The sequence below is a fragment of the Sarcophilus harrisii genome, chromosome 2 (genome assembly GCF_902635505.1).
Source record: "Sarcophilus harrisii chromosome 2, mSarHar1.11, whole genome shotgun sequence".
NCBI classification, from domain to species: Eukaryota; Metazoa; Chordata; class Mammalia; order Dasyuromorphia; family Dasyuridae; genus Sarcophilus; species Sarcophilus harrisii.
Window position 1 is genome coordinate 587,589,139 of NC_045427.1, and position 26,557 is coordinate 587,615,695.

Consider the following 26,557-nt stretch of genomic DNA (forward strand, 5'->3'; position numbering starts at 1 on the left):
CTCAGCTCTCAAATTTTTAATTTCTTTTTTATTAATTAAAGCTTTTTATTTACAAAATATATGCATGGGTAATTTTTCAACATTGACCCTTGCAAAGCCTTCTGTTCCAAATTATCCCCTCTTTTCCCCCATCCTCTCCCCTAGATAGCAGGTAGTCCAATACATGTTAAATATGTTAAAATATATGTATACATATTTATACAGTTATCTTGCTTGTGCAATTATTTTGTTTCTGTTTTCTCTGCTAAGGAAAATGATCCATGAACTAGAAAAACCAGGGGGAAAATAGCTCACAGAAAAACCAGGGGGAAAAAAACAAATAAATATAAATAAATTATATATATATATATATATATATATATATATATATATATATATATATATGATATTTAGGGAGACAATAAGAAAGAACCAATACATCCTCAGGATACTAGGCCCAAATAGCAACATCTAGGGCAATGAAAAAAAAACTAGTTCATATGACAGTCAAATCTCTAGCAGCAATCTTTGAAAGAATGGGGAGAATGGAAGAGGTATGACAGAATTAGAAAACAGCAAATATACTGACTTTAAAAAAAGGAAAAATAACAAATTCAGCAAGCTACTAGATAATCAATCTGACTTCAATTCCTAACAAAGTTCTATAACATATTATTAAAAAGTATGCTTAATTAACAAGTAATTCTGGCTTTATCAAGAACATACCAGAATAATGTTAATTCCTTTTTTGACAGAGTTATTGGACTGAACTGAATTATTAAACTAGTAGATTATTAGAGAAAATTTACCTAGATTTTGGCAAAATTATTTGGTAGTCTTTCCTGATATTCTTGAGGGGGTGGGGAGAAGGAAAATATGAACTGAATGATAGTGCTAAGAAGAACTATGGAAAGAAAGGCACACTAATATATTGCTGGTGAAGCTGTGACCTGGTTCAACTGTTTTGTTAATTATGCTATATAAGTAACAAAATTGTCTATACTATCCTCAAACACAGAGATATCATTGCTAGGCAATTATACCACAGAGATCAGAGAGAGAAAGAAAAGTCCCATATAGAAAGGAAATATTTATGGCAACATTTTTGTAGGATCAAAAAAATTGGAAATAAGGTAGATGAAGAAAAGAGAAAAGTTTAGGGAGACAAATTTACTGATGCAGAATCAAATAAACAAAACTGGAAAATACAAATAATGCAAATGGAATAAAGAGCAACAACACTAAAAATACCTCAAACTGAATGCTATAGAATTATAATAAGCATAATTATAATGAGCAAGGTTGTCCCTCTTCCATTCCAAAAAACATGAGAAAATATACCATTTTCTCTTTTTGCCAAGGTGAGCTGCTTTCCTTTTAACGTTTTTGTTAATATGGCATGGCACTCTGAAGAGAGGAGAAAGGAATGTACACAAAAATTAAGATGTAAAAATAAGAGCTCAATAAAAATATTTAAATTAAAATAAGAGAAACCAGTTGACATACCAGGTCTAAAGGGTGATCATAAATGATTCAATGTCAACTTGGAATAAGATCTCTAAGGCAGTGTCTTAGGGATTTATGCTTAACTTTGTTGTATAAAATATTTAATGAAGTCTTGAAGAAAGTTATTAATGGCATTGTGACATAAAGTTAGATGGGATAGCTAACACACTGGATGATAGGATCCAAAAAATCTTGAGAGACTAGAACACTGTTCCAAACCAAATAATATGAAATTAATATGATAAATGTAAAGTTTAACAGTTACTTGAAATTAAAGAACTCAACTCATAAATACAAGATTAGGGAGATAATAACTATGCAGTAGTTTGTTTGAAAAAGAAACCAAAAACACTAATGCAAATTTAGATAGCATTAAGAAAAATATTGTCCAGTTTAGATTAGATTAGATACACATCTTGAGTATTCTACTCAGTTATATTGAGAACACTGGAAAACAATGGGAGTTTGCAAAATCAAAAGGGTTTCAATTTCATTGTGCATGAGAACTGAAATAATAAGGGATGTTTAGTTTGTGAAAAGAGAAAAGTAAAGGGAAACATGATCACTACCTTCAAATATTGAAGCACAGAACTAGGACTAATTGATGGAACCTCTACTGAAGTCTGATTCAAAGAAAAGAATTTTGATTATTTAAGGAGAATGAGATACGTTGGGAGAAAATGGATTGTGTCTCAGTGGAGAGTTCCAAGCAAAGACTGGATGTCCATTTGTTAAGTATATTAGCTCTGAGTTCAAGAACAAGTGGAATTAAGATGATCTCTTGGATCTCTTTCAAGACTGAGATCCTGGGGTTGGTTAAAACGCTTTAAGAAATGATAATAATCTTATAGGAACACTTTCTGTGGAAAATAACTGAAAATTCTGGCTTTTAGCAGATACCAATCAACTGGGGACGGGCTAAATACATTGTGTACATGAATGTAATTAAATATTACTGTGATTTTAAGAAGACAAATATGATAAATATAGAGAAGAATGAAAAGCCAGGAACTAATGCAAAGTAAAATAAGAAAAGCCAGGAAAATAAAATGTACAATTACAACAATGTAGATGGAAAGAGCAATCATAAAATTGCTGAAAATGGAAGTTGTTAAACTACAAAAAACAAACTTTGTCCCTAGAAGATATACAAGAATACAATAGAAGAACTGAAGTATATTTCTTAAGGTAGAGTCTAAATCCCTTAACTACAGGTTCCAAAAATTTCCAAGATTAGAAAAAAACAAATATACAAAATGCATTTGATCAAGAAAATGACATTTGGAGTTAGATAAATCAATTAGTTAAGAACCTAGGAATAATACCAATGCTATAAAATGTCATATTTAGAGAAAATTTTATAATAAATTCTATTTAATAAATGTTTAAATTTAATATTTAGAATAAACAGTTATTTAAATATTTGGAAATTATATTTGGATAAATATTTAGAAGCTATCTGATAAGGAATTATTAAAGTAAGCATTTTACTAACTTATCCAATAAACTTATTACATTTTTGCTGAAAGTGAAATCATTTTACACTCATTTCCTCATGTTGCATGTATATTTTTTATCTGGGACAGCTAGGTGGCGCAGTGGATAGAGCACAAGGCCTGAAATCAGGAAGACTGAGCTCATTAACTAGCAAGTTATTGAACCCTGTTTGCTTCATTTTCCTCATCTGAAAAATGGACTAGAGAAAAATGGCAAACCACTTGAGCATCTTTGCCAAAACTCCCCCCCACAAAGGTCCCAAAATCAGAAAGAACTAAAAATAACACATCTTTTTATAGATCTTTTAATATAGATACTAAGCCCAGAAATAACCTTCACTAATATGGCTAACAAATAGTCTGTGTGTTAAAACGAAAATAAATTACCTTTTCCTGAAACTACTTCTTTTTCTACTCGCCATCGAAATCCAAACTAACAAGAAAAAAATACCATTAAAAGTTAAATACATTTTAATATTTTAAAATCAAAGCAAACTTGAGACCTGGATTTGGAATGAGACACTGCAATCTAATTTTTAAAAACAGCTTTCATCAAAAAAGCTACAATATTCCCTCTTTTGTGAAATGAGGAGGATAAATTATCAACTTATTATTTCTCATTTATTCTATTTATTTGAACTCAACATTGAAGCTAGTAGGGTTTACAACTGTTTATAAGTTCCAGTTCATGCCATCTATGGAGTTAACTTGGTGAATATTTATTTTTCAATGTTTCTAATACAGAAATAAATGTTGGCACTTTGATGATATCAAGGTGACCAAATAAAAACAAATAAACAAATGACATTCTACCAAGAGAGTATTTTTAAAATTAAAAAGTTCAGATTAAATTCCTGGTCTAAGCAATAGCAACCTTACTTACTATTACATAAGGCTAGGTTAAATATGGTCAGGATTAAGAAGTAAAGCATGCTTGGACTCCTGGTGAAAAAGTGATATTCCAGATCCTAACCCCAAAAAAGCTAATCAGATTTTCCTCTCCAAATCAAGAACTACCGCATTCAGATGGCATTTTGATTATAACTTTAGCAAGTGGTCTATCTTCCTACTTGGAACTTTTCTATCCTATAAACTTGGCCAGGAACTCCACAACACTCACCAACTTTCTACTATACCTCTCCTCCCTCTTCCAGCTCCCCCTTATATATTGTCTTCCCGCATTAGAATCTTAGCTCCTTGAGGACAGAGACTATCTTGTTTCATTTGTATGCTAATAGTGCTTTCTCTCCACTTCACTCCTGCTTCCCAACAGGACTTTTTGTACCTTAGAAAATTCTTCTCCTGGAAACTCATACCAAACCTATACTACTTCTCACATTAGAAGGACCCTGCTATCCCTGAGCCTTCTTTTGACTGTCTAATTCTGGCTGATTCCTCCAAGAACATAATTTTAAGGAGGCAGCCCAGGCTAATCCTATCATCATTCTTCTTCAGAATGTACTCCTAATTCTTCACAGAACTATCTGTATCTTGTCCCGATTATGGATAACTTCATTTAAACCCCTTTCTCCCTGAGCTCTGTTTTATGGCGGTCTTCCCCCATCTGAATATATGTTTTCTGGGGATAGGGGCTATTTTTCTGCTCGTATATGTGTTACTATAGGTTAGCACAATGCCTAGTACATAGTAAGTAATCTATCTACTTTTTGTGTTAAAATTTACTGAAGAAAATAAAATAAAAAACAAAATTAATGTGTAAACTAAATCCCAAGAAAAATAAAATCAATAAAATCTAGGCCAAATACTAGAATAAAAGGCAAACTCTTCAGACTTGCTTAAAGCATTCCCCAAAGTAGTTCTCACCCATCTTTCCAGAATGATTTATCACTTCTTTTCATATAGCTCAGCTCTTTCCCAAATTTAACATTCTATTTCCTCCCTCCCTCCCTCCCTTTTCCTCTTCCTCTCTCTCTCTCTCTCTCTCTCTCTCTCTCTCTCTCTCTCTCTCTCTCTCTCTCTCTCTCTCTCTCTCTCTCTCTCTCTCTCTCTGTAAAGCTATTCCCTATATCTGTCCTTACATCTAACTTTTGGAATCCTTGCTTCTGTCAAAAGTTCAGCTCAAGGGCTACCTGATCTATGAGGCCTTTACTTATTCCTCCCAGCTGCTAGTGCTTCTTCCCACCTCCATTGAAATTACCTTGTATTTACTTAAGTATACATATCATTTCCCTTCAGAAAGCATTAGCTCCTAGAGGGGAAAAAGTTTTGTTTTTATCTTTGCATCCTCAGGGCCCAGTGCAGTGTCTCAGTTCTCTCAACATTAAAATGCTAGTTTAGATAAGATATTCTCTAAAATCGCTTCAACTTTAAAATTCTATTCCAACTTGGAGAATACTTCTATCATCATAAAGACATATGCAAGAATCACATAGGATAAGATGTCATGAAAAGATTACAATTTGTATTTAAAAAAAAAAACCAGAAAAGATTACAATTTGTATCAGTAGAATTAATATGTTGAAAAAATGAGAGATTCTTCAAAATTTCAAAGTAATCATCTTTGACCTTATAACATAAATTGATATTGAATTCTTACTTCAGAATACTATCCCTTTTTCTTGTGAAAAAAATATGATCTGCTTTAAAATAATCCACTTTGCACCACGGATTACAGGCATCCATCCTGGCAAAAAATTGGAGTATGCTTACTTTTCTAAATTTATTTATTGATTTATTTTTCAGGATTGTCTGCCTCCTTATATTTGGCATTGTAGGAAAGGCAGTCTGCTCCCTTACAAAAACATATATTTTTAACTAGATTATAAGCTTTGTAATATTATGCAGTGCCTGACAGAATGAGACCACATTGTAGATGTTTAGAACAAACATCTTTACAGAATGAATGTATTATAAGTGGACTTAGGAGCTCAGCTGCTACTGATGTGTTACATTTATGCTGAGATTTAGTATAAAGCAAGCTACTGAAGTGTTGCTCAGTTTAGACTGGTTGGTTCTCTTAACTGAAATTCATGTAATAATATTCATGAGCAAAGATATTTACCACCAGTTTGCTCTCTGCAAGACACTGTCTAGATTATCAGTGTCCTTTTTAAAAATGTAGTGCCTGGAACTAAACACAATATTCCAGATGTGGCATGATCAAGAGAGAGCACAATGGAACTAGACTTGACATTCCACCTCTCTTAATAAAACGTAATATTATGTTAGTCTTTTTGGCAATTATATAATACTTTTGTCATACACTGAGGTTATAACTCTACTATTCTGCCCAATATTTTAGAGATAGTAGCAGTGAATTAGCGATCACACTGGACAATTTTTTTTTAGTACTTGTGATGTAATATATTTGGGATTGGTAACTTGAACTTGGGAAAGCAGCTAAGTATTCTCAAACCATTTCTCTACTTTTCTAAGTTCCTAACTATTTTTATTTGGTCCCTTCCAAACTGAAGATCATTTTCCTTGTCAGAAAGGAAATTCCAATTAGGCACTATAAAAAATGGTTTCAAAATAAGCAAAGCTCAGGCAGTCAACAGATTGCCTTCTAATATAACTGATTTCAAATTAAGTATATGTAGATTTTCCACAGCAAATTTTAAATCCTAAAATAATTCTCCACTGTCGACTAATTCATGGTCTTGGGCCATTTCCATTAGCCAGTCAGTAAAATCAACAAGAATTTCTCTAAAAAAACCCACTAAGTCTCCCAATCTTGCCCAAGTTGGAAGTGCGTGAGGCTATACAAGATCTGATCAACACAGCTACAGTTTATTCCCAATATACTATAATTCATGACTCCTTAGGCAATCTTTTAGGACACCTCACCACCACTACTACCAAGCTCACCTTATTAATACCCAACTAAGTGCAGAGATCCACTAGCCTTAGCTTGGTAGCAGGGAATAGAGGCTGGTCTCCATATCCAATTTCAACAAGCTTTTATTGAGGATCAAAAGAAAAAAATGATCTTTGCCCAAAACGAATTTCCATTCATATAGAGGAGTCGATATGTAAATAACTAGATAAAAAATCAAAGGCAAGAAGGAAGGATAAAGAAAGAAAGAAGGAAGGAAGGAAGGAAGGAAGGAAGGAAGGAAGGAAGGAAGGAAGGAAGGAAGGAAGGAAGGGAGGAAGGGAGAGAAAGAGGGAGGGAGAGAGGGAAGGGAAGGAGGGAGGGAAGGAAGGAAGGAAGGAAGGAAGGAAGGAAGGGAAGGAGGAAGGGAGGGAGGGAGGGAGAGAGAGAGGGAAGAGAGGGAGAGAGGGAAGGGAAGGAGGGAGGAAGAGAGGGAAGGGAAAGAGAGAGGGAAAGAAGGAAGGAAGGAAGGAAAGAAGGAAGGAAGGAAGAAGTAAGGAAGTGAGAGAGGAAGGAAGGAAGGAAGGAAGGAAGGAAGGAAAGAGGGAGAGAGGGAGAGAGGGAAGGGAGAGGGAAGGGAGGGAGGAAGGGAGGGAGGAAGGAAGGAGGGAGGGAGGGAGGAAGGAGGGAGGAAGGAGGAAGGAGGAAGGAGGGAAGAAGAGGAAGGAAGGAGGGAGGGAAGAAAGAAAGAAAGAAAGAAAGAAAGAAAGAAAGAAAGAAAGAAAGAAAGAAAGAAAGAAAGAAAGAAAGAAAGAAAGAAAGAGAAAATCTTAAGGGAAGCACCAACAACTGATGGGACCAGGAAAACCTTCTTCAGAAGGTGAGATTTGTGCTCAATCTTGAAGGAATCCAAGGAAACTAAGAGCCAGAGGACAGGAGAGAATGCATTCCAATCAAGGAGAATAAGCAAGAAAAGGCACAGAGATAGGAGATGGAGAGTCAGGTAGGCCAGTAGAGCTGGATCACAGAATGTGTCAAGGGGAGTATAATGTAAGGAAACTGGAAAGATAGGAAGGAGTTAAGTTATGAAAAGCTTTAGATAAAACAGGAAATTTCATATTTGCTTCTGGAATAGAGAGCCCCTGGAGTTATTGAGGGGGAATGAAAAGATAGTAACACAATCAGACCTAGGCTCCAAAAATATTGCTTGGGAAGATGATAGAATGATAAGAAAAATCAGGCAAGTTCGTCCCCAAAACTTCTCCACAAATTTCTAGAAAATGTATCAAATTGAGTCTTTATCAAGAAATATAAATAAATAAATAAATGAAATAAGATTCCAAAATTAATAGAGGCAAATAAAGGTTTCTCTAGTTTCTTATAGTTTCCCTAGATATTAGGAAAGCTTTTGATAGAATATCTTATACTACTCTTCTGGAGATTTAGAGAGAAATAAATTAAACAATAATAAAATGACATGGTTTTTAACAAATTTCTTAGGCAGTAAAACGTTAATTTAAAGAATATAAACTAATTTTTAAATTAATGTTTATAGAATGTAACATAAGGAAGAAAATCTATCATTGCTATTTAGCACAAAGAATCAAGAGCTAATTCTATCTGAATAAGCTCCTGTGCAACAGAAGAAATCATACGACTTTAATTTGTAAAATAACTTCTACTTCTCAATGTCACTGGGGAAAGAAAAAAAGAAATCACATCACAGGAACAAACTACTGCCTGCAGCCATTCAGCTGTAGGCTTCTATACAACCCCACTAGAAAGTAGTCCATCTTGAAAATACATTATACATTTCACTGCGGTAATTTGCATGTTCCATGTAGACCCTCAGAAATGTAAAGTCACTTTAGGAAGAATCAGAATTTTCCAAGATTAATTTTAAAATGGATTTTTAAAAGTTAATAAAATAAAAATTAACCTTTTATTTAAATAAGAATCAACTTTAGAAAAATGATTCATAATAATGGTAAATTTTGGAGCTATACCTTGTTATCTTTGTATCTACTAAGATCCGCTATGCAGTATTCTTTGAATAATTTATCATAGTACTTCTTTGCAAGTCTCTTCTCCCTGGGGCCAGAAATATATACATATTACAATTTTAGAAATTCAACCACAGGTATTACTTGGAAGCAAGATCAAATAAAACAACATAAACAGCAAATACAATTATTGAATTTAAAAGAGATATATGGAAGTGTATCAGAAGAAGAAACTTATTGAGAAATCTATTTCATAAAGATACAAGTCAAATAAATGAGAATTTAAATAAAATTGCCAGGATGATCAAGAAACACTCTCCTATCCCAGGAATATGCTAATCTTTGTCTAGGAGAAGTTTCAAGAAGTAGTTGGATCTGATGGCTAGTTATTAGAGCAACACAATAGCAATTATACCATAACTAAAGTAATGTTATTTTAAAGATGTTCATCACTATTTAATTATTTAACTATTTAACTCCATTCAACAGGTCAATTCATTCAGCTTTGGATTGGTAAGCAGTGTCCCCCATATAATAGAGATGGGATGCTGATTCCAAAAAGGCATCAAGGAAGCTAACTTTCTAAATCAAAGCATGTACAGGCACACTGCGATGGTAAAGAAAGATCTTTTTGATTATCTATGGAGCTAGATCTGGGGTAGAGTTAAGAAGGTTCAAAAGGCCCTAACAAGCCAAAGCAAAGCTCTTACTGTAGTTCTTTCATACCTGCCTGCTGTTCTGATGAAAGACACAATGCTGTAAGCTGTGGACTTTCTGAGACAGTGCTATAAGCTCTGGAGATCTTGGGCTTTCCCCATCAGAAATTAACGTGATTTGGGATAAAAATCCTCAGACCTATAAAAGCTACATATATATCATCTCTTGTAACTACATTATTTTAACCATTTTCTTGCCCCAAATAATGCTCTCACTGAGTTTTTAAGGCTGTGTTTTTAACATTTAAGAGGTTCAATAAAATACTGGCCCATTTATATAGTAATTTGTTGCTTTTAATTTATTATCCATGCCCCTCATGGGTGGATAATTAATAATTCACCAGGGAGGATAATTAAGACAAGTGAGGACAATTGTTCAAAGTTACAGGACTAATTAGAACTAGGACTTGAATACATATCTCCTCACTCCTAGCCTACCTCTTTCTACTATAATACCTTACCTCCTGGGCATTACTTCCTCAATATTCCAAATTAGTAAAGTTTTTATAAACCAAATTGTTGAAGAGTTTGAATTATTTCTTTGCATTTTCCTTAGTACTTTTCCAAACAAGGGAACAATATAAATCTAAAAATAAACCATCAAATAATCTCAACATAATGTGTCCCTGTACAATAAAAATTACCAAGTCATGTCTATTTCATCTTCTTCATTCCAGAGGAATCTATGATTTTCTCTTATAACATCCAAGTCTGTCTTGTCATTTTCCCTAGAAAAGATAATGTTTTATGAATATTTAATTTAAATGTAATTTCAAAGAAAAGCACATGCACAGATTCATCAGCATTGAATTTATCCCAAGGAGTCCATTCAGCAGACATTACAATCATAGATATGTACAGTCAATTGTAAATATTTTCTGCTGAAATGCTACTTGGTCAGAGAAAAAAAGAGGAGTCCAAAAAGTTGTTCCTGGAATAGAAGTTGTAGTGTATTATATAGATCTTTATGCATATATAGAACTTTCACTATACCAAACTTTACATTCATGATGACTAATAGATCAAGAAAGAAATAAATGTGCTAAGTGGGAAATAGGAAGACAGCTGAAAATAGCATGGAGACTTGGATCTCAACAAAATAAGGCAAAGAGTTTACCTATCAGAACTAGGAATCTAGTGCTAAAGACCCAAATTTCTGGTATGATGAAGATGGAAGAAGAGTAGGGCCATGATAAGGGAACAAACAAGGAAATGACAAAAAGGCCTGGGCTCCAGTAAGATAAAGCAAAGTTCACCTATCAGAACTGAAGAACCAAGATACATACCAATAAAAACACATCCTCAAGGCAATGAAACTAAGAAACACTATTCCTTTAATTCATATAACCTTCAGCACGGACATAAGTTATATACTTCTAATTTACATAAATGTGTCATTATGATACTTACCCTGAACGCCTGAAATCTTCTTTTTTACCACCATAATATAAAATATAGTCATTCACCAGTTTCTTATGTCTTTCATACTGAAATATGAAAATTAAGGAATTTTTACCCTTAAAAGTTCTTGTTACTTCATTAAGAATATACTGCTTCATAAATGCCATTCATTCCAGTAACCAAATGATAAAATTTGGTTTCTCATTTCTTTTCAATTTTGTGTTTCTTTTTTAAAAAAAAATTTAATGGTATTTTATTTTTCCAAATACATGCAAAGATAGTTTTCAATATTCACCTCTGCAATAAAAGTGACTTAGCTAGAGCAGACCTAAAACTATATTATAAAGCAGTGTAAGAAAATAAGGTCAAAAGAGAAAAAGATGCATACAAAAACTCAAATAAACAAACAGGAACAACCAAAAAAACCAGCTTTGATCTACACTCAGGTTCCATAGTTCTCTCTCTGGATGTAAATGGCTCTTTCCACCCAAGTCTATTTGAATTGCCTTGAATCACCTCATTGTCAAGTCCATCAGAGTTAATCATCACATAATCTTGTTGCTACTGAGTACAGTGGTCTCTTGGTTAAGCTTATTTGCATCAGAGCATCAGTTCATGTATGTCTCTCCAGGACTTTCTGAAATCCATCTGTTCATTATTTCTTATACAATAATAATATTCTATTACATTCATATCCCTTAAATTATTCGGCCATTCCCCAACTGAAGGGCATCCACTAAATTTCCTGCTTTATAATACAATTTTAGGTCTGAGATGGTTAGGCTGTCTTATTTAGTTTTTCTTGCCTTTTATATCTCATTTTGTCTGGTTTGTAATGAACTTCCAACTCATGACCATTTACATTTAAGACTTCTGTAGAACCTGTACCAGAAGGCTTTAGTTAGGTCAGTTTGTGTTATGTTCCTAGGCCTACTGTGAATTTCAGACTCTACTGAAATAGAATACTGAAAATAAGATTCAGCCAACCTGGCACAATTCAAGATTGGGGAGGATAAGCTATAGTTTTAAAAACTGAATCGTACATTTAAGAATTCTGATCAATACAATGGAACCAATTCCAGAGGACTTAGGATGAAACATGCTGTCTACCTCCAGACATATAAGGTAGATAGACTTAGAATGCAGATTTACACTTTTTTTTAGATATAGCTAATATGGAAATTTAATTAAACAAATTTGTGGTAAGTTTTGTTCTTCCTGCTTTCTCAATGATTGGGGGAGGGGAAGAGGATGGGAGAGAAGATTTGGAACTGACAATAAAATAAACTGAATTAAAGAAAAAAAATCACTTAAATTTGTAAAATTAAAAAATCTACTTACAATAGACAAAAGCAAAATTGTTTTCAGAATAGTGTCATTAAAACTGCTTACTTAAAAGATACATCATACATAAAGCTTATAAATCAATAAGATGGAACATTCACTAAAAATTTTAAAATATGATTATAATCTTTAACTTAGAGTCACAGAATTTTACTGTAGAGAGGAACTCAGAAGACATCCAATACAATTTGCCTGAAACATGAATCCTACACACCTCCCTAACAGTGGTCATCCATTCATTTTCATAAATGGAAATATCTTCTGCATGAGGCTTTTAAAATAAAATTCATAAATAATAGTTACTCACATTTAAGTAGCACTATAATGCAGTGGGAAAAATCAATAAAGATCTTTAATAGATGAATCACTTCTCAAAGCATGGACAGTCATTCATTCATTCATTCATTCATTAGTTTATGTATCAGTTCACCCCCTTCCTGAATTCCTCCACCTCCTGCAAGGGGGAAGTGACTTAGGGGAAGTAATAAAAGAGAAGAGAGGGAAAACAAAACATCTAAATAACATTGGCTTTTCCCATCCCTGACTAGAACAATAGATGGCCTGATCCACATCATGTTTCAATCAGTTTCTTTTTATCTCCCACGATTTTCAACAGTAATATGAATTGACCAGTAGTCAGCAAAAATTGAATAAGTAAGCCAGTCCCCTGTAGAAGCTGAACTGAGGCTAAGTTGTTATAGGTATGATGTTTATAAGGAGCAGGAAACTTTAAGAAGTTATTTAGAGTCTGAAAATCACAGCAGGCCTAGGAACAAAGCAGAAACTGATCTAACTAAAGCCTTCTGGCAGAGATTCTGCAGAGATCTTAAATGTGAATGGTCAAGAGTAAGAAGTTCATTAGAGATCATACAAAATGAGGTAGGAAAGGGAAAGAAAAATTTATTCAAGCTGGTAAATTTCTTAAATTTCTCTTTCTAAGTCATCAGAAATGCTTTTTTTTTTTTTTTTTTTTTTTTTTTTTTTTTTTGTCACTGTCATAAGTTTAGGTTAAGACAGTGATAAAACAGATTATCCATTAGACTAAATGGAAAAATTTTTATTCAAAAAAGACTTCTATATATATTCAATAATGAAAAATAAACCTCCAAATGTTTGGAGAAGATTTTATTGACACAAAGAAATTAAAAGATTTTTCAATGTTCTACTGTTTACTAAAGAAAAGGATACAGCATTCATAGCTATTAGATGAAATCTCCTATTTCTTGCTTCTTCCCTGTTAAAAGAAATTTTAACAACATTCAGATTTCTAAAATTTTCATAACATCCCCTGTATTTACATAAACATTATGTAAACCATTTAAAAATTTTATAAACTCAAAAATTTGCAGTAAGATATCTTACCGATCCAGCTCTTCTGCTGCGACATGCCTATGAGCCACTTTTGTATATTTTTCCTTCTGAAATGGCTTTTTGAGCAATGAGTCTTCATTAATTGTTCTTCATTGATAGTTCATTAAAGAAAGAGAAAAAAGAATAAATGTTTCTAGTTAATAGTTTTCATGGCATTTTATACCTTTCAATTGGGTAACATTTTAGGACATTCTGCACTAAATTTCAAATAAATATGATAGGAGTTCGATGTTTGGCCCCAAAATGAAATCAACTGACCTTGAAATAATAATTTCCTATCTCTATATTTTGAATTTTCATCTCTCTAAAATGAAAAAAAAATTACCACATTCCTGCTTCACAGGGGTTCATATAGATAAATAAAGATGGTTAGAAGGTTCTTCTGGCTCTCAAATTCTATTGTGCTAGGATAATGAGCTTCCTTTGGGCATTTTTAATTCTTTCATAGAGATGCATTACATCAGGGCAAGATTATTTAACTGGTCTCAGTCTAGGATTCAATTTTCTCAATAATGTATTTGGAAAGACAAAAGTACAGCTATGCTTTCCCTTCTAGCTCTGCCCAGATCTCAGCTGCCTTCCCACCCTGGAAGTTGTCAGAACGTATTGTTATTATCCTGGAGCATCCCTCTGCTTGGGCAGTTTTCTTTTCCCATGGGTGTGTTCCTCCCAGAAAACTTCCATTTTGAAGAAGTGCCACCATTCTACTTCTGGATCAGCTTTTTTGCTCTCCAAATTGTGTTATTCCCCTTTTCTACACTCCCACTTTAAGCTCTCTTTTATGTGTGTCTTTCCACATTAGCATGTAAACAAACACCTTAAAAACAAGGGTTGTCTTTTTCACTTCTATTTGTATCCTCAAATATTCAAAAAAATCTTCTCAGTCCCTAGCACCTTGGAAGCACTTAATATACAAGAGAACTGCTAGATGAGAAAACTCCTACTAACGCAGGCCAGCACCTTTTCTGAAAATCACAGTATTAGAGAATGGCCTAGACATGGGGAGCTTCAATCTCTTTAGAAGCAGGGCTTGAATTCAAGTCTTCCTGGCCCTAGGATTGGCTTTCTAGCCAGTAGGATAGTGGCTTCATTAGTAGCAGTTGTAATAATAATCAGGATTTTAAGGACATTTTTTTCTTCCTTTGTGAGTTACATGTACTCTCTGTGATCCCTCTGATCCTTCTACATGCACAGACTAAAAACCGTCTCTATCCACTTCTCCAGAGTGCCTCCTGTGCATGTCCTCCCTAAATTCTCTAAGAAGTTCTGTAGACCATCTAAGCACCGGAAGTTTTCCTCACTTTCTCCTGACATTGCAAGGCTATCTGTGCAACACTCTAGCTGTTCGTGTCACCCCAATTTTTTGTTCAGTGACAAACCCATTTTCTTTTCCTTTTCTTTTTCCTTCCTTTTCCTCTTTAAATATAAGATAATTTTTACTGAAGTCAGAGAAAAAAAGCCCATTTTTTGTAGTTAGTTATAAACATACCACCATCATTTTAAAAGATTATTTTATTGATAATGATTGCTGTGTACTATATTTGCAGGTACAATGAAGACAAAATTTTGTCAGCAATCTTTATATTATACACATGAAGACTATTTTTATATTTATATTTAAAAAGCTTGTTACAGATTCACAATTAAATCACTGATCATTACTAAGACAAAAAACTTCCCCATATCCAAATGCTGTGTTCACCAAGAAAGTCCATATGCTATTTGTAAATGGTAGAATTATACTACACATTTTTAATATCAGTCTTATTATTTTAAAGCATTTTGTCTTCCTTGTTTGTGGGATACCCTATTTCATTTGCCATTCAACTGCTCTTGGATATTATATCATACATTTTCTGTATACAGTCAATGGGGCAAGGAGATGTGCTAGGCTAAACTTTGTTTCAATGTCAACAGACTGGCTATATCCTAGGAACTCATTGTGATTTATGTCTAGTAGAGAGAGGATACTGATGAAACTGAATGAGAGGTACAAAGCAGGAGTAGGCCTAATATACACAAATAATAATTGCTTAAATCTCCAGTATGGCAGCTCAATGTTAATAATGCCATGCTGTATCAACCACCAAAAGGATGCCTACTGTGCAAAAGCCTATCATGATAAAAAAGCTGATCACTAAGGTATAATTCATTCCATTTTTGTCATAAAGAATTTCTCAAAAGTTCAGAATTTCTTAATTGTTTATGTGACTGTTTAACCTTGTAAGATAAATCATATCACATGTTTCATGAAGCCTTCCCTGATATCCTAATCATTTGTTGCTTCTTCCTGTGAAGCACTGTTTTATCTCCCTTATGATACTTATCACATTTTGTCGTTTTTTAAAAGCTAAGAATTTTTAAGTCATAGTCAATAAAACTAAAGACTCTGGGAGTATATATGAAGTTGTTGTTCTGAGAGGTTTTTTTAAGTCACTTCTGATGCTTGAAGGTAGAAGATTCAGAAGGAACATGAAAAACTGAAAAAGTGAAGAACAGAGTAAAATAATAATGTCCAAGAATAGTATTTTCATTTCTAAACCATGGCTTAAAATAAGCCAATTTTCTAAAAGCCAGCTTTAAACTAAAAAGGGGGAGAAAAAGGGAAAATAGTTCAGAGATCTGAAAAGTCTAGTTTCATGCAGAATAACAGGTATAAAACAGGAAAAGAAATGACAAGGGAATTCCAGAATAGAGTTCTGGTTCTGATTCTCACCAAGAGAAAAGAACAGACTTGCAGACTAGAAATGCTGTGAACTGACCACTCATTTACAGAATTCATGCCAACAGAAGTGAAGCCATAATCTGACATACACTAAAAATTTGGGGAAAGTAGAGTTTAAAGAGTTAAAAAGAATAGGTGTATTTTATGCACTTTCCATCTCTTCCTCTGAGAATAGTAAAAAGAAAAAAAAAAAAAAATCAGTGTTACCACTGCTACCAAAAAGGAAGTGACAATTGACTACCCTTTGGCCCTAATCCCAATTTCTATGTCAACAGAGAAGAGCTTCCTCTCCCTGCCTTCTTTGGTCATTTCTTCCTGATATGTGTTTGTTGCCCTATTAGGATGTAAGCTCCTTGAGAGCAAGAATTATTTCACTTTCATATATCTGTCCTTAGCACCTAGATCAGGCTCATACCATGTAGTTACATGTGTGTTTTTTTTTTTACTCCTTCATTTAATAATTCATTCAATAATATGATATGTCAGCCTTTTAAAAAACTAATGCAATATTGGATTGCATTAAGGTAGGGAAAGTGTCCAGTAGTATTGGTTTAATTCTGGTTACTACATTTTAAGATGGTGAGAATTCAGAAAAAGATGACTAGAGTGATGAAAAGTCCACTCCACATCAGGATCCACTGAAGGAACTGAAGATGTTTAATGTGGCGAATAAAGACTCAAGGGGTACATGAGCGCTATTTTCAAGAACCTGAAAGATTGTCATGTGGAAAAGGGATTAGATTTATTCTGTCTGGCCCCAGATGGCCAGTGGGTGGAAGTTATAACAAGGTAAATTTAGACTTGGTATAAGGAAAAACTTCCTAACATGCTAAGCTATCCAAAAGTAAAATGGGCTGCCTCTAGAGGACCTGGGTTCTCTCCACTAGCTAAAGGCAAGGAAAGGCTAAGTAACCACATGTTAGGTTTATTTCTGTGTTTCTTTTTCAGGTATGGGTTTTTAAGATAGTGAGGTTCCTAAAAAACTTCTATAAACCTGTAATTCTGGGAATACCAAAAGAAAAGATCAGCTATTCAAGAAGACAATATTCAAACAGAAGGTGAGCAAGAAAATCCATGACTCAGATGTCTAAATACAAATGCACAAAGTATGGGGTAATAAACAAGGTCAACTTAAAATCTTAATACAAGGAGGAAAATCTGACCTGATAGGCACTTGATAGAAAGGAACTCAGGACAATGGCTTTACAAGAATATGAATTATTTAAAAGGAACAGAATAAATTAAAGGAGGTAAAGTAATATTGTATATTAATTAGCCAGAGGAGAGACTTATGGTAGAAACTATTTAGGTTAGGAATAATAAGGGGGGAAATGAAAAGTGATACTGTTGCAGAGATATACTATGTATATTATGTGAATAGAAGGAAAAATCCAATGAAGAGTTTGGAAAACATCACAAAATTAGCATAGAATCATGATATTGTGTGATATATGGCTTAAACTATTCAATCATCTTCTGGAACTTTCTCACTACCAAAAACAGAGGAGCTAAAAATTTGTGGCCTGTCTTAATATTTTTATTGTTCAAAGATGGAAAGAGAAATCAGGAAGGATGGTAATCTCAAGTTGATTTTGACAAACTATAAGGAACTGATTGTTGACACAAAAAGACATAGGAGCCCTCAAAGATAAATAAAGTAGTTCCTCCTAACAAGGGGGTCACAATCAGATTCAGAATAGAAACAAGTTTTCCTTGTTTTTTATCAAAAATGGCAAGAGAATCAAAGAACATGCCATAAATAAATCAGTTAAAGAAACTACTACTTTTTTTCATCTAGAAAAGAATAGACTTAAAGAGAACAAAGTAGCTTTCTATGATTATCTAAAGACTATGAAGAGAAAAAGGGAAGACATTCATTTTGCTTGGCCCCAGAATCAGAACTAGGAAGTAGTGAGTGGATGTGTAAAAAAAAGATAGACATGCTTGATGTGAGGAAGGACTTCCCAATAACTAAAGATGCTATAAGTAGAATGGGTTAGAGATTTCCAAGCAAAGGCAGAATCGACAATTGGTAGGGATGTTATAGAAGAGAATATTGTTGAGGCTAGACTAGATGACCAAGTCCCTTCCAATCATCAGATTCTATACCTCCACTTCATTTAGTCCCTTTCTTCTTCTATATTAGCACCTTAAACAAACTAACTGATTGATATATAAACTAAAACCAATTCAGCAAATTTGATTACTATATGCAATACACTGCATTTAGAATGAACAGTACTTAAACAGTATCAAAAATATTTTTTAAATTGTGAACAATTTAGTTGTAATTCTAACATCTATTCTTTGAAAGTTTTCACTGTTTTGTTGCTGTTCTTGCTCTTTGTTTTTTCTCTTTTTTTTTCCCTTTTTGATCTGGTTTTTCTTCTGCAGCATGATAATTGTGGAAATATAAACAGAAGAACTGCACATGTTTAACATCTATTGGATTACTTGCCACCTGAGGGAGGAAGGAAAAAATATTGGAACACAAGGCTTTGCAAGGGTGAATGTTGAAAACTATGTATATACTTTGAAAACAAAAAGCTTTTTAAAAATAAAGTTTTGGCATGTTTTTCACTTCTGATTTTCATATTTTGCTGCTGACATGAGCTTGTTGTACTACTTTCAATTACTAGTTACTATTTTTCATATATTAATATTATATATTGCATAGTACTTCAACTGAAAGTTAAGAAACGTTAAAATCTAACTATTCTTTTCATTACTCAAGATATGAGAATTTAATATTCACACAAATAATTTGTAATGACAATGAGGATCCAATAAAGGAAAAGAAAGAATTTTAGAAAAAAGAAAGTAGGAAAAGACTATAAGTTCAATGAAGTTAAAAGATTAGAAAGTAATCCTTCCCAACAGAAGGAATAATCAACTATGTCAGAAGCTGCTGATAGGAAAAAGGATGATAAGAACCCAAAAAAGGCCATCAGATTTGATAATTAGGTCAATGATGACCTTTGGGAGATGAGAAAAGGGCTCAAAATGGTTAAGGAGAAAGTCAGAAGTAGAAGCCATATGATAAGGGGAGAAGGACGAAAATAAAAGAGGGAATGGAGACAACAAATGTCAGCAGCTTTTTCTGGACTGTTGACTATGAAAGGATAGACAGGTTTAAAAAAACGATAGATTAGGGAGATGGAAGGGACTAGTGAGAGCTGTCTGAGAATGAAGGAGACATGGGCATGTTTGTACACAGCAGAATAGGAACTAAGACATAGAGAGAGTGAATATTAAAGAGAGAGTGAATTGACATTGCATGACATAATTTCTTTGTGGAATAAACTGACTATATTAAGAATAATTTAAATAAATTGATATATTATCTGTGAAAATCTTGCCAGAAATTAAATATCATAAGAAATTCTGATTAGGTAAGAAAAGGTTGAGAAGGTATGTACCTGAAATCTTACTAAGAAAACAATATTCTGAAATGTAATTCATAACAGTAATTCACTTTGAAACAGTATTTTAAGATTTACAGAGCACTTTAATTGACCCCTTAAGGTAGAGAGTAAAGATATCAAACACTAATATAAATGTGTACACCACTGTCCCCATTTTATAGATGAGAAAACTGAGGTTTAAAGAATTTGACATACTCATGGTCACATAACAAAGATGTGTCAGAACCACAACTCTGCCCAGGTCTTCTGAATCTAAAACTAGTGCCCTTTCAACTACATTATGATGCAATCTGGCAAACTATAAGTTAAGGTAAAACCAGAAATAACATCAATAGTTGGCTAGTAAAGAATGTTTATAGTGTTTTCATAGTACATTCCAAAGGGAAAAAAACCTCCAGGATTCTAGACAACAAATGCTATTTTATTAAATAGAAAATTCCTGGACTGATGAAAAGCAATTCACCAAGCTACCACAGAGTGACAGAAATGCTCCTTGAAGAACATCACACTCCCTTTGTCCTAATTCCTTCTCAATAAATAACTATTTTTAGCTATAATATGTTATTAGTGAATATATAAATCAGGAGTACTCTGTGTGTGTGTGTGTGTGTGTGTGTGTGTGTGTGTATACATATACATACGTATGTATATGTATACATACACACTCAGATAAAGAGTACACAGATCCCAATTACTAGAACAAGCATATTTTTACATTATGCATTAATAAATTAATGATCTAAATCAGATTCTTCTGAGTTTGGTTAATGTGAATCAGTACTTTAAAGCTTGATCACCCCCTGAAAAACTTATAAAGTCAAATTTCCCAAACTACAAAAGCTAAGGGACCTTGGAACATAGTGATCTTGCCAAAGTACAGCCACCCAAAAGGCCCAGTTGAATTAATCAGCTAAATTGTCTCTACCCATCTTAATTACAATTAAAGTCTCAGTCTGTTCATCCAAGTTGCTATTTGAACTTGGCCTTATACTCTTGGCTTTCATTTTTCAGCAAAGCATTAGGAAAGAAAATGGATCAGGCAAATTCTTAGAGTTAACAAAATTTTAAGCAAAGCACATTTCATAAATGAATAATATATGCAACAGATGGACCTAACAGCTTTGATCTTTTTTCCTTCTGTTTTCTGAAAAACATACACTGCCAACAAATCCATCCTATAGCACCAACATTATTTTCCTAATTTTTCAAAACACTTCTTAGCATTTCAGTAAAGGCATCACAGTTCACTTTAAAGAAATTTTATTCATTAGAAATACAATCATCTGCAGAGGGCATGCAAATAATCTGCACAAAATTTAAGATAAGCATTAGGTACCTTTTTCTTTTCTTAGGTTCTCCATAGTTTTCATCATCACTAAAATCAGAGTCATAGCTTCCATGGTCATGTATCTGAAAAGAAATAGAGAAATTGATTGACTACAAAGAATTGACTGCAAATTATTTAATAGCATGAACTAACATTTGAAACAGTAACTGAAATTATGTAAAATTTAGCTTTAGATAATTTATACAGAATAAGTTTGAACTGTGAAGAATTCACAATAGCCAGTCTCTTTGGCAAAAAGTAGATTTAGGGTAATAGGTTACAGATAAAATGAAGGGATGCAATAGACACCAGGAATGGTAAATATGAAATAGGGATGGAAAAGCATAGAAAGGGGTTTTAATAATTAATGATGGAAACAGCAAGTTCCCTAGTGGAATTTACCATTCACTAGAAGAAAGGAAATATCCTATCAATTAGGAGAGCAAAGAGAGATCACTACCACAAAAACCCAAAGAAGTATGTGGATTCAGGAGAGAGGAGTCAACAATGTCAAATGCTGTAGAAAGATCAGGAAAGTTAATGATTAAGAAAAAAATCATCAGATTTAGAAAGAAATCATTGGTAATTGTGGAAAGAATAGGTTCAGTTAATTGGTGAAGTTGGAAGCCATAAGATAAGGGTAGAAAGGAGAAAAGAAAAGAGGGAATGGAGACAACAAATGTTAACAATGAGGCATACCCTTAAGCTGTCAGGCAAAATCCTGAGAGGCATTTAGTGACCCAAAGGAGTTATTCAGCTATTAGAAGTGGGGTTAGGAGAGACACCATAAGGCATGGTGGGGTTAGGAGAGGCCAGTGGCTTGGAGGAGGGCAAAGGAGAAAAACACCATGAGGCAGTGCTGTAGGAGACTGACCCAAAGGAGGGCAGCTGCAAAGCAGTGGGCCAAAAGTAGATTTATAGGGAAAATTTAACCTCAGGGACATGACTGAGACAGGACATGGCAAAGTGAGGTTGCCCAAGACCCCTTTAGATGAATGGACTTTGGGGGTTTGATATAACTTGGATTTCTGACTGAACAACCTCCCCAGAAGGTGTTACCATGACCTTAGTAGATCTCTATCTGTGCCTTTTCTCTCCTGTCCCAGGGTAACAATTTTGTCAATTCTTCAGTTTTTCTCTGCTGATCACATTTAACAGTGAAGACCTCATTAATATCATATTATAGAAGAGGGAAATGAGGTCTAGGATCAACTTGCTCAAAGTGAAATGTTCAGTGGCAGGGCTGGGAATTAAATCTCTAACTCTGGATCAGTGGTCTGATCACACTGGTCAGCTAGTCTTCATTCATTCATTTATTTAGCATCTACTACCAACCAGATATCATAATAGGAATTTGGAATTTAAAAGGGGCAAATTCCCTGAAAATAACATTAGCAACTGGGGATGAGGTTAGATCTCATGTACTAGTTAATGACATCTAACTCTTATTTTTTAGATGAGGAAATTGAAGCCCAGACTGCTGGGGTTCAGGGGAACCCCAAAAATGTTCAGGGTCCAAACCAGCATAGCTAGGTATCACAAAAAAAAAAAAAAAAATGTGCAGACTCAGCCCCATCTCCAAGTTAAAGGGCAATTTATTATAATTGTAACACTACTTATAGCGGGCTGAATTCCAAAACAATCTATCAAAGAACCAGGAGCAAGAAGATAAAATTTATAAAGAAAAGTTAGAGAAAATCAGGTGCTTCATGTTACTAATATCCTAATTTTACAGCTTAGAGGTAGAGTTGAGGAGTGGTCTGGTTCTGACTTTGTATGCCGATGAAGTATCCATTGTTTTCCTGGGAAGAGCTCATGGGAAACCTTCTGGAAGTGTGTTTTTAGGCCAAAAATGTCAATAGGTTAAGTGGTAGAGCCCAATTTTGTTCTGTACTTGTGTCATCTTCAAGCACCTCATTACTGTTGTTCATCTGTTTCGGAAATAATCCTGTTATCACTGACCACCAGGTTGTTATCTAACAGCCAGCACTATTTGTGGCCTTAGTATCCTGGTCATATACAGTAAACTGGGGCAGAATAGCCTAAGGGAAGAAATACATCATTTCTAACTACATCACTCCCAAAGCTAGGTGGACTTAGAGTTATTGTTACTATCTTCCCTAGGAGTTATTAAGGTGATTTATTGACATTTACTTCAAAAAACAATAGAAAACTTAGCATTACTTTAGAAACTAAGGCTTATATTCAAGGATGCTTTACTCCAGCTATTCTGTTCTTTTAAACGTCTCCAGAAGGGATTTTCACAAACTCTTTCAGTAACCCTTTACTTTGAACTCTATCAGAAAATTTCCAAATTATCTACCTTAAACTCCTACAGTTGCAATTTGGTCTATTTTTTTTCAATTGTGTAGTCAGTGAAATAGTTATCATCCTATGTAATAATTTCTATATTATCCAATATGATCAAGATTAAAGTGCTAGCTAATCTTTTACCAACCATTTAAAAAAATTTAAACCCTTCTTCTGGAACTTTCCACCTTACCTGAATAAAATGGACATCATTTTTTTAAATCAAAACTCATAATCATGATGATCTATCTACAAGATCCTTTCCAGTTCTAACAAGCTACAGATCTATGAACTATGAATCTTTATGAAGATAGGATTGGATATGTGGATGAATGAATACCAATGTAGGAACTGCTTATTTTCACAAAAACTACCTCAGATGTGAAATTGTTTTTTAGTCATTTGCTTCTTTTTCCTCATAAAAATAAGACTAAACTACCTCCAGGGTAGTGGCACACAGTAGACATTTAATAAATGCTTGCTGATGCTAACATTAAATGAATGTGTAATATTTTGTCAAAATGACAAAGCAGCTTTCAACTAGATACTTCACTACATGAATGCATTGTTGTTTTAACAAAGACATGCTCTTTTTCAATCCAACTTTCAGTGATGATAGTTAATGCTCTAATTATACACATATCTCAATTCAATGAATAACTACTGATCAATTTATACCCTAAAACATTTGGTCCTTACCCTCATGCCCTAAGTCATTTGACCTAGTAACAGACATGAGTAAGAGTGATTGTTGGAAGAGGCAAACTGAACTCAAGAAATGGACTTTTTTTCTTTTGTTTTTATATTTCAAGGAAAATGCAGTGTAAAAAGGAAAAGTTACAAAAAAATAACTGAGGTATAAAAATCAACTCTTTTTTCCTGGAGGATTCCATTTTCAAAATTTAAATTATCTTTTAGATTCTTAATAATAGCTAATATTTCTATAGCACCTTAAGGCTTACGAAACTATTGTTGTTGTTTGTCCTTGGGTTCAAAGAGGCCCATGAAATCAGGGAGGGGATGCCATGACATGCAAGTGAATTGTTATTAAGTGAGGGAGGACTGTGCAAGGTCGCCTGCCTCTAGAAACTGGAAAATGAATGGATGCCCATCAATTGGAGAATGGTTGGGTAAATTGTGGCATATGAATGTTATGGAATATTATTGTTCTGTAAGAAATGACCAGCAGGATGAATACAGAGAGGCTTGGAGAGACTTACATGAACTGATGCTGAGCGAAATGAGCAGAACCAGGAGATCATTATATACCTCAACAAGGATACTGTATGAGGATGTATTCTGATGGAAGTGGATTTCTTTGACAAAAGAGAAGATCTAACTCAGTTTCAATTGATCAAGGATGGACAGAAGCAGCTACACCCAAAGAAAGAACACTAGGAAATGAATGTAAACTGTTTGCATTTTGGTTTTTCTTCCCGGGTTATTTTTACCTTCTGAATCCAATTCTCCCTGAGCAACAAGAGAACTGTTCCGTTCTGCACACGTATATTGTATCCAAGATCTACTGTAATCTATTTAATATGTATAGGATGCTTGCCATCTGGGAGGGGGTGGAGGGAGGGAGGGAGGGGAAAAGTCGGAACAGAAGTGAGTGCAAGGGATAATGTTGTAAAAAATTACCCTGGCATGGGTTCTGTCAGTAAAAAGTTATAATAATAATAACAATAATAATAAATCCCCTGCCTCACTTTCTCCTCCAGAACTCTCTGACCCAAAGACCAAATATACTCAGAACGACTGGAGAAGGTCCTGGACGCAACGGGAGATCTCGCCCTTTTTAAGCTGTCTTTAATAGATCTCAGTTTGACTGAGGCAAAACTCAAACAATGATTAAGGGTAGGTAAAAAATGAGGCAGAATGGAAGACCCTCAGGGTTTTTGGCCAAAACAGCACTTTCCTGCCAACAAGGCTTGCCAACAAGAGTTTGGGATGTTCTCTGCCCCTCACTCCCAGCCAGGATCCAGCCCGCTTTCCATCCATGACGTCACTGCCTCTGGCGCGTGCGCACTTCTGCTTACACCCCACCGACACTCCCCGCCCCCGCCCCCCCCTCCGCAATCCGGAGGAAGCTCCTGGAAAGCAGGCAGGACTTCCAGGGTCTCGGGACCGCGACGAGTGCCGGTTTCGGAAAGCGGCTCCAATCCCGGGCCTGCTCCTCAGGTGCCTCCCCCCCGCCCCCACCCCGCGGCCGGGTCCGGCGTCCTGTCCCGGCTGTCCGGAAGTTAAAAGATCTCCCAGGCCCCGCCGCGGTCCGCAGCGCGCGGCCAGGTTCCCCGGTTCCCCTCTGCCCTCTGTGCTCATTCACCCCCGGCCCCGCCCCCGATGCTGCAGCGACCACGCACCGCCTGAGAGAGCCGCTGCTGGGCCGGTTCCATGGTCGGCAGCCGCAGAGCCTCACGGGAATCGCCCCCTCCGCTCGCACTCTTGCGGACCCCGGATCTCGAGGGCTTCTTCCGCTTATCTTCTCCTCCACTGGTGTCACTAGGGAAAAGCGCCGGCCCGGCTCCCGCAACAAAACAAAACAAAACAAAACAAGGCTGCCGCCGGGTCCTGCCGTCTAAAGGGACCGGTCGGAAACCAGGGTGCCGGAAGGGACGGCCTGGGCCTATCGGGAACGCCGGAACCTGGAGAAACAAACGTGGTCCATCACCCAGCAACCACAGCCTAATAGGATGCTTTGGCTTAGAGAAGCCGTTATAGAACAACTCTGACTTACATAAACAGACACAAATTGCCTTATTCTCCCACTTTCTCTTTTCTTTTTCTCCCCCCCTCCCTTCGGCCTCCCTCTCCCCTCCCCCGTTTTCTTTTCCCTTCCTTTCCCCTCCCCCCTCTTTCTCTCCTCCCCTTTTCTTTTTCCCTTCTCCCCTCCTTTTCCCCACTTTCTCCTCCCCGCTCCCCGCCAGACATTCCCACCACCACCATCTGCAATTTGTTGCAACAAACTGAAATTGTTGCCTTGGCGATTTATTTGCAAACAATCATAAGTGCTACCCATAAAAAAACATTTCTAAGAGAGGGATTTATAAAGCCCTTAATACAGCCCCGACACATAGTGCATGCTTAATAAATGCTTGTTACCTTGTAACAAATGTTACCAAATGTTTCGTCAAATTGCCATTCCAAGGGGAGCCTGTGAGCTATCCTATTTAACGGCT

General features: G+C 35.1%; 1 protein-coding gene across 1 annotated transcript in view; it reads right to left on the reverse strand.

The window, feature by feature from the left end:
* The window catches only part of LOC100917538 (protein FRA10AC1), a 54,186-nt gene extending 28,269 nt beyond the window's left edge, over positions 1-25,917 (reverse strand). The window contains exons 1-8 of the mRNA XM_031956086.1: positions 25,742-25,917; positions 21,078-21,151; positions 13,583-13,678; positions 13,409-13,454; positions 10,886-10,962; positions 10,120-10,203; positions 8,763-8,847; positions 3,369-3,414 (exon numbers count right to left, since the gene is read on the reverse strand). Of these exons, the coding sequence (XP_031811946.1) occupies positions 3,369-3,414; positions 8,763-8,847; positions 10,120-10,203; positions 10,886-10,962; positions 13,409-13,454; positions 13,583-13,678; positions 21,078-21,151; positions 25,742-25,774 (541 nt within the window). The 5' untranslated portion in view covers positions 25,775-25,917. The remainder of the gene's footprint in view (positions 1-3,368; positions 3,415-8,762; positions 8,848-10,119; positions 10,204-10,885; positions 10,963-13,408; positions 13,455-13,582; positions 13,679-21,077; positions 21,152-25,741) is intronic.
* Between the last annotated feature and the right edge of the window lie 640 nt (positions 25,918-26,557).